This window comes from Archocentrus centrarchus, unplaced genomic scaffold (genome assembly GCF_007364275.1).
Source record: "Archocentrus centrarchus isolate MPI-CPG fArcCen1 unplaced genomic scaffold, fArcCen1 scaffold_48_ctg1, whole genome shotgun sequence".
Lineage (NCBI taxonomy): Eukaryota > Metazoa > Chordata > Actinopteri > Cichliformes > Cichlidae > Archocentrus > Archocentrus centrarchus.
Genome location: NW_022060272.1, coordinates 1,685,326 through 1,694,338, shown reverse-complemented (window position 1 = coordinate 1,694,338; position 9,013 = coordinate 1,685,326). Strand labels below are relative to the sequence as shown.

The following is a 9,013-nucleotide window of genomic DNA, read 5'->3' as shown; positions in this document are numbered from 1 at the left end:
TCTGGCTCTGTAGCTTCCTTCTATGAAATTCCAACCTTTGTAATGAAGCAATATTTTTGACAAGGTATTTTTGTTGACATTAACTGCATAAAGTAACAGGGTAAGATTTTAAGATTAAGATTAAGATAGTGTTTATTTGTCACATGCACAGTTATACACAGTACAATGCACAGTGAAATGTATTTTGTACCTGCAACCATATATACACACACATATAAATAAGAAGAATAAAAATTTTAAAAAAAGTAATTCACACTATACTCTATATACTATACACTATACACACTTTTATAAATTATAATATTTACATTGTGCAATAATGGTCCAGTTAGGGCTCAGAGTTGAGCAGACGGATGGCTTGTGGGTAAAAACTCTTCTTCAACCTTTCAGTCTTAGCCCTCAGGCAGCGGTAACGCCGGCCTGATGGGAGCAGGGAGAAGAGAGAGTGTCCGGGGTGGCTGGGCTGTTTTAGGATCTTCATGGCCCTCAGCCTGCACTGCTTGGTGTAAATGTCCTGCAGGTTGGGGAGGGTGGTTCTGATGGTCCGTTCAGCTGAACGAACCACCCTTTTTAGGGCCATGAAGTCCTGCTTGGTGCAGTTTCCCATCCAGGTGGTGATGCTCCCACGCATGATGCTCTCGATGGTGCAGGTGTAAAAGTTCCTGAGCACCTTGAGTGGGAGCTTGAAGTCTCTCAGCCGCCTGAGGAGGTAGAGACGCTGTCTGGCCTTCTTCACAGTGATGTTAATGTGATGAGTCCAGGACAGGTCCTGTGAGATGGTCACTCCCAGGTATTTGAAAGTGTCCACTCTTTCCACCTCAGCACCACTGATGACAAGTGGATGGTAGTCCCTCTGCTGCTTCCTGCTGAAGTCCACGATCAGTTCCTTTGTTTTGCTGACGTTGAGCAGGAGGTGGTTCTCCTGGCACCAGTTCTCCAGGCGGGAGACCTCTCTCCTGTAGGCTGTCTCCTCATTGTGGGAGATTAGTCCCACAACAGCAGTGTCGTCAGCAAACTTGATGATGACGTTGGACTCTGACGTGGCCTCGCAGTCATGGGTGTACAGTGAGTACAGCAGAGGGCTGAGCACATAGCCTTGGGGGGATCCAGTGTTGAGGGTGAGGGAGGATGAGGTGAGGTGACCCACTCGTACCACCTGTGGTCTGCTGGTCAGGAAGCTGTGAACCCACCTGCACAGGGATGGGCCCAGGCCCAGGTCCAGCAGCTTAGAGACCAGCCTGGAGGGAACTATGGTGTTGAATGCTGAGCTGTAATCTACAAACAACACTCTCACATAGTTCCCCTTACCAGTGTCTATGTGTGAAAGGGTCTTGTGGAGGAGGAAGGATATGGCGTCATCTGTGGATCTGTCTGGCCGGTATGCAAACTGTAGTGGGTCGAGGGTGGTGGGCAGTGAGGAGGTGATGAATGTCTTGATGAGTCTCTCAAAACACTTCATCACCACAGAGGTGAGTGCTATGGGCCTGAAGTCATTGGGGCTGCTCGGGTGTGGTTTCTCAGCACATGTTGTGGTCAATGAGGTGTGTGTGTTGAAGTCTCACTTTCAGCACATTCAGACATCCGGCATCATTTCGTTGGTATTCTAGCACAAAGCCATTCAGATTCTCAGTGTACCACTCTTCTCTTTTTCTCAGTCACTATAAACTTTTCAAACTAGAATTTTGGTGGTGCAGCACCTGTGCTGCACAGAACAGGAAATACAATCAAAACAGAAATGATGAAAACTGTAAAAGGTTTCATGTTGTCCAGCTTCCCTCCTTTGCAGAAGCACCTGTGCATATAGAAATGTAAAAGAGAATTGTTTGTATAAAACAATGAAAGGAAACAAAATACTGACTTATTCCTTCACTTGAAATTATAATGGCACAGCCATACTGTGCCTCATTCAACCTCCTTAAACATAATTCAATCAGAGGCACTGTGGGGCGGCTCCTAACTTCATAGAATTACGTTTAAGATTTTTTCAAGTTAAAAACTACAGTCTCACATATTGAACCATGTCAACTTCTATTTTTGTTTTGAAAGGAAAACCAAAAAAAAGTAGTCAAGACCTCGGTGACCTTGTAGCTGATTACGGCCCTGACTGTACAGGATGAACTGCCTTTTGCTGTGATGTTTATGCATCAGTCTTCTCAAGTTTTGATCAAGCTTATAGATAGGGCTGTATCAGATGAATGAACCATCCCTTAATTATGCTGCAATAGGGTTAGTTTGCTGGGAGGTTCCCAGCAAGCACTTCTCTGACCTCTTCTCACTCTTTCTGTTTATACACATCTCTGCATTTAACAATTAGTTATTATTAATCTCTGGCTCTGGTCCACAGTGTCTTTTGTCCTATCTCTCACCCCCAACCAGTCATGGCAGATGACCCCCCCTCCCTGAGCCTGGTTCTGCTGGAGGTCTGTTCCTGTTAAAAGGGAGTTTTTCCTTCCCACTGTCTCAAAGTGCTTGCTCATTGGGTTGTCTAACTGTTGGCTTTTCTCTGTATTATTGCTGGGTCTTTACCTTACAATAGAAAGTGCCTTGAGGTGACTGTTGCTGTGATTTGGCATAATATGAATAAAAAAATATTAATCAGATTTTAATTTTGTCATCTAGTCAACTGAGAAATGCTCTGACAGTGTCGAATGATTATGAGCCATTAATGTTACACAAAACTCAGGCTTGCAGTGAATAAAAACTATTGCACTCTTATTCTTTGAGCTGCTCCCTTATAAGTTACTACAGCAGCTCATCTGCCTCCATGTTTCCCTGTCACTAGCATCCTCCTCTGTCACCAACCCTCTGCATATCCTCCATCACTACATCCAAGAATCTTCTGGCCCACAAGTCAGATATTTAAAAAGAAACACAAAGAAAACAAAACAAACTTTAACCTTTATTTAAGCAGGAGGTGAAGATGTCAATTATTTTGTTTCTGCAAAATTTTCTTAACATCATTTCCCAAATAAATATAAGCACATTACTCCTGTGGGTTCTTCACTCTGGGTAAATCCTGCAGTACATAGCCAGCACTCAGAATTTGTCTAAAATCTTGACAGATATAGCAGATTAGAGTTCCTGCACTATGCCTTAGTAGCAGAGCTCCCTGTATCTTCTACAGCTTTGATACTGCTGTGTTGACTGTTGATGTGTTGAGTCATTTCCTTGCGGTTGGTTACCATGTGGCCACACTGCACACATGTATAGCGTCCTCTGGTGTGCTCCCAAAGGATACGTCTGCTGTAGGCCACACCTAATAAACAAAAGAACAATTAACTCTTGAACATCAGAGGTATATGAGGTTTCTGATTTGTTCACTGATTAAACTCATTTGTTAGAAACTTTTCAGCATTTACGTAGGATGTTAATATTACACAGGATAACTTTATGGATATTCAGCCATATTGTGACCTACTTTGTATTATCCTCTCAGAAATAACTAATCAGGAAATTACTTTAACTACTGTTGCACTCACACTAGGCAGGCTTGCCTTGTATGACACCTGAGCATAACTGCTGCCAAGCTGCACTGATGCTGAACTTAATGTTTCAAGTTTTAACTTCATTCCAACCTGCATGGAGCATTACAAGTCCCCTCCCCCTCTCTCCTATTACAAAATGACAGTTTGTGTTCAAGAGCTCAGTGAAATTAAAGCCTTTAAATTACATTAGCTGTGTAATTTGTATAATTTTTTTGGAGGGGAGCTGCATTAACGCAGCTGACATGCATGGGTAAGGATAAAAGCAGAAGTAATATTAATGTTTACAACAGCTTTTGTTGTATGGGCCATGAACCAACAGCAGACCTTACATCCACACTGACAAGCAGATAGCGGAGGTAGATTTGAGTTTGTAGCCTGAGTGAGTGAATTTAAATTTGGGCTGCACTGCTGTCTGTAATCCAAAACTACACTCTTCATGATTTGCTAGCACTGTGTTAGCTGAATCATAAGTTTTCTTACTGACATTTTTATCTGCAACCAATGTACAAGCCAATTTGATCAATCAGCTGTATATTGGCTATTGATTTACACGTTATTGCCAGAAGTATTTGCACGACTGATTTCATACACACATGAACTTGAGTAACATCCCATTCTTAATCCAGAGGGTTTAATATGATGTCAGCCACCCTTTGCAGCTATAACGGCTTTAACTTTTCCGGGAAGCTGTTCATTAGGTTTAGGAGTGTTTATAGGAATTTCAGACCATTCTTCCAGAAGCACATTTGTGAGGTCACACACTGATGTTGGATGAGAAGACCCAGCTCACAGTCTCTGCTCTAATTCATCCTAAAGGTGTTCTACTGGGTTGAGGTCAGGGTTCTGTGCAGGCCAGTCAAGTACTTCCACACCAAACTGGCTCATCCATGTCTTTGCGCACCAGTTTACATAGCCATATTGGAGCATATTGGAACAATTCGATGTTATTTATATAGTGCCAAATCACAACAGTAACCTCAAGGTGCTTAAACAGGAAGGGGTGACCCCAAATTGTTCCCACAAAGATGGAAGCATGAAACTGTCCAAACTGCTTTACACCACTGCATCCGGCATTGCACTTGGTGATGTAAGGCATGGATGCAGCTGCTCGGCCATGGAAAACCAGTCCATGACGCTCTCTATGCACTGTTCTGGAGCTAATCTGGCCTACCACTTCAGGGTTGAGTTGCTGTTGCTCCCAATTGCTTCCACTTTGTTATAATACCACGAACAGTTGACTGTGGAATATTTAATCGTGAAGAAATTTCAAGACTGGACTTGTTACACAGGTGGAATCCTACTACAGTAACAGGCTGGAATTCACTGAGCTCCTGAGAGTGACCCATTCTTTCACAAATGCCTGGGTGCTTGGTTTATACACCTGTGGCTATGGAAGTGATTAGTGATCAATGATTTGGATGCGTGAGTGAATACTTTTGGCAATATAGTGCATCATTAAACCTTCATCACTCCATCCACTGATGAAGACAGAAGATCAATGAAAACTCCAAAAACCATAGTTTTTATCCATAGTTAATTAAATTTTACAGAAGGGGGAATCTGAAACAATAGCAATGCAGAGCGTGTAAGGAATTTCTTTTTCCGCTTTTTTTTTTTGATGAATCACACAAATGTGCAGAGAAAACCCCACACTGGCAGCCCTTGTGAGTATCGGCAAATTTGGGTCACTTAGACGACCAGTTTACTCTGGAAGGAAACATCGAATCACATTTGACAAATTACAGACGTGTGTGTCAGTGGGAGGATATACTCACCTTGATTCTTCTTCCAGACAGCCGACAACCCAGGAGGAGAGTGAGGCGTGGATACTGGAGAAGGGTGAATGGGCTCAGGAGACCTGGTCTGTGTCTGGTGTTGACCCTGGAAATCAGGAGGGTCAGGATTTGCTTGTGAACCATCCATATTTAGAGATGGGGGTATATTAGGGGCTTTTTCCATAAGGGTTTGCTGAGAAGAGGTTTCTGGGAGAGGCAAACCAGAGGAACCAAGCAGAGCGGGGCTTGAGGAGTCTGCCTGAGGATCAGCAGGGTGGATGGCTCCATCGGGGTTTGGGATGTGAGAGGGCAGTTGCTGGGGTGCAGACACTGATTCTAGCCGTGGGGCTATGTTTGGGTTGGTAACAGCTGCAGCCTGGGGGGGTGTCTGTTCAGGAGGCTTTGATTTACCCCGTGGCACTTTAGAACAGGTGTGCAGGTGAGTCAGTAGGCCACGGTATGATCGCAACTTGGTGCGACAGCTTTCACACCTTCAGAAACGGAAACAATAATGCATGATTCAAAACAATAAATTCACAAGACTTCAGTACTCTTTCACCCCAACAGAGCACTTCGCTCTCAGACTGCTGGCTTACTTGTGGTTTCTAGAATACTTAAGAGTAGAATGGGAGGCAGATCCTTCAGCTTTCTTATGATGCACTATTTCTTTTTCATTCATCTCTTTTCAATCATTAGTGATTATTAATCTCTGGCTCTCTTCCACAGTGTGTCTTTTGTCCGGTCTCCCTCCCCTTACCCAGAACTGGTCACAGCAGATGACCCCCCCTCCCTGAGCCTGGTTCTGCTGGAGGTTTCTTCCTGTTAAAAGGGAGTTTTTCCCCTTCCCACTGTCGCTAAGTGCTGCTCATAGGGGGTCGTTTTAACTGTTGGGTTTTCTCTGAATTATTGTAGAGTCTTTACCTACAATATAAGTGATTTGGCACTACATAAATAAAATTGAATTGAATTCATGAGTAAAACACAGGCCAACTTACTGGAAGAAAATGTTGGGTTTATGATGATGCCTCATATGTTCCATCAGTTTCTGCATGCTAGAGAAGGAACCACTGCAGCCCACCGTAGAGCACAGCAACACTTTACCTGAGGAGAAGAAACATACCATTAACCTGATTTGATGCAACTTTTCTCAACATTTGAGTTGTATAATCTTTATTTTGTATTTAATAGCATCGACCATCATTAAAGTAATAACTGTGGACTTTTACTTTGTCTGTAGAAGGGGACACCTCAGCTTGGCTTCACCAAAGTTTAGAACAACACAAGCATTGTCAAACATTTTAAAATAATTATAGTTTTTTTTAAGCTTTACCTAAACTTAATTACTAAAACTCTTAACTATTAATGGTGATAAAAGAAACAAAACAAAACCAAAAAAAAAACAAAGATTTGTTTTTGGACCAGTATTTGCTGGGCAACTTTGAACACAAGAATAATATCAGGCCACTTCACTCAGTTAGGGTCTTCCAGAATAGAAAATTACTATTCAGCCACAAGTTTGTTTGTTTATGTCCACAAAGGCAACAGCAGTGCAGAATCTCACCAGGTAGAGACTGAGCTGGGATTTCATGATCCTTGATGTGGCTTTCCAGAGCACTTGTGTCACTGTACACTCTTTTACAGCCATGCAATGGACATGGTATCCTCTTGTTACCTGAAATTGACAAATATGACTTTTATAAACTGTTATAAACTGATATATTCATGTAATCCAAATAATCTAAATAACATCAGCAATTTCATAAATTGTATGTTTTTTTTTTTCCTGGAATTTTTGTTGATATTCTGTCTCTTGCCATTAAAATGAAACTAATAACAGAAATTCAGTTTGAAATTACTCACAAGTATGTACAGTTACATAATTATATATGTGTATATTTGTGTATACAAAAAGTGAATTAAAACTGGCAGTATGAGGTGGTTATAGTGTGATGTTACTCATTACACTGACCTAAATTTCCTGCTGTTGTAATGGAAGTTTGTGTCCCAGTGCCAGGTGGCATTAGCACTTACATATGACTGGGAAGCATTAGCAATTTATTGCCAACAGCCTGTATTATTTGTATCTTTTAAATAAAAATTTCAAGGTAATAACTCATTTTCTCTTGTATTTTGATTAGAGTGAACATTTAAGATTGGGTGGGACCCATGGGATGTTCTGATTTTAAGTGGGCTGCAGCACTTTTGACTTTGGGAATGGCTGCTATAAAGCAGAAAATGCTGTTTGTTTGAATTAAAGAAATGCCAAAAGAACTGGGGACTAACATTCCACAGGTGAGAAGCTCTAAATTTAGTAATCTTTCTCTAAAACTGTCCCAATGTTAAAAAAATAATACCTGAAGGGAGGATGTTCTCCCTTACAATCTGACAATCTTCACATCTCTGCCACTGTATTGTACAAATCTGATGACCTTCTGTAAAGTAGCTTAACATCCGAATTACTTTTATTTAGACCTTAATGACCAAGAGTCATTAAATTTCCTAAAAAATTAGCAGCTTTTAACCACACAGGATTTGAGATAGGGGGTGTGAAACAGACTGGCTACTACTTGGGAAAGGATAAGAGGATGCATTTTGATAGTACAGCGTCCCTCCCTCCGCTGACTGGACAGGACCCTGGTTGTGGGCTACAGCATGGGAAAGGATTTCATTTGTTTTTATCTCACTGCCCGCGCTTCTTCTGGCCTTACAAGGATTCACCGGCCGCCACTGATATTTCAGCTGCATATTTACCTGAACTGTATATAGAGAATCACATAGTTATTTGTTTTACGTCTGCAAGTCACAGTAGATTAATGATACACAGCACTCAGGAGACAGGAAATAATTCGTCGGCATGTCTCAGTTCAAGTCAAACACGGGATAAGTTTTTACTAACCGCAGAGCATCCAAACAAACGACGTTTGCAAATCCGTTCATTCAGCGATTTGTGCCGATTTTTTATCCTTCGTTCAGACCTTTGACCGCTAGCAAAATGGCGACCACAGCAGCGAAAACACAGCATTTACGTATATACAGCTATAGATTTTAAAAACGACATCAAAGTGCAGAGACGTTAACATCTGTCTGATTATTTCACTAAATTACAAACCTCCGTTTCCGTTTTCAAACGTCTGCAAAGCAACGCTTCCAGCAGACATCGTTGGCTTTGTCTGTGCCAGTCGTACTCCTTCGGCTTCTTCGTGTTTGTCGCGGTTGGCAAATAAGAGAATAGTGAAATACCGCCACCCAGCGGTACGGGCTGTGGACAAACTAAAAGAGACTGTTAACATAGCTATGTTTATTAACATGAAAAAACTTGTAATTGGGAAGAACATTTTTTTAAAAGAAAATTTAGAGACTGGAAAAAGTACTGTCACAAAGTTCACATAATTTTATAAATATTTTTTTTATTTAACAGAGAAAACTTTTAAGCTCTAGTTTACCACTATAAATACATAACTGTTTGTTAACCAACAGATAGGTTTTCACCACAAAAATGTTGAAAAATATAATAATTTTAATATATGTTTATGACATCTAACAGAATTAGTAAACTGTCAAAACAGTTTTTATCACTGAAAACAGCTGTAACTTCACAGATAGTGTATTTTATAGTAGTTCTATAGCTTTTAAAATTGACCAAAATTGGTGAAATAACAGAAAAGTAATAATAATAGAAATGCATATTTTATATAGATTTATTCTTAAGGTATTCACAAATTTAATGTTTGAACAATAAATGTGAAATGCCTG

At 41.0% G+C, this 9,013-nt stretch overlaps 1 protein-coding gene across 2 annotated transcripts; it reads right to left on the bottom strand.

Annotated features, from left to right (window-relative positions):
- Positions 1–2,886: 2,886 nt before the first annotated feature.
- Positions 2,887–8,520, bottom strand: znf414 (zinc finger protein 414). Of its 2 annotated transcripts, none has more exons than XM_030725163.1 (5): positions 8,370–8,520; positions 6,822–6,932; positions 6,256–6,361; positions 5,261–5,751; positions 2,887–3,256 (listed from the first exon to the last, which is right to left on the bottom strand). In XM_030725163.1, the coding sequence occupies exons 1-5, from the start codon at positions 8,416–8,418 to the stop codon at positions 3,087–3,089; spliced, it is 927 nt and encodes a 308-aa protein (XP_030581023.1). In that variant the 5' UTR covers positions 8,419–8,520; the 3' UTR covers positions 2,887–3,086. The 2 variants fall into 2 exon arrangements, with proteins under 2 accessions (XP_030581023.1, XP_030581024.1); XM_030725164.1 differs by lacking the exon at positions 8,370–8,520 and adding an exon at positions 8,157–8,343.
- Between the last annotated feature and the right edge of the window lie 493 nt (positions 8,521–9,013).

What these genes read in the sequence shown, in the direction of transcription:
- znf414 (XM_030725163.1), bottom strand. Translation starts at nt 8,418, where the DNA reads ATGTCTGCTGGAAGCGTTGCTTTGCAGACGTTTGAAAACGGAAACGGA. An exon ending in GTTTGAAAACGGAAACGGAG is followed by an intron (nt 6,933 to 8,369) that starts GTTTGTAATTTA and finishes TGTCAATTTCAG; the next exon opens with GTAACAAGAGGATACCATGT. An exon ending in AAACCCAACATTTTCTTCCA is followed by an intron (nt 5,752 to 6,255) that starts GTAAGTTGGCCT and finishes CCGTTTCTGAAG; the next exon opens with GTGTGAAAGCTGTCGCACCA.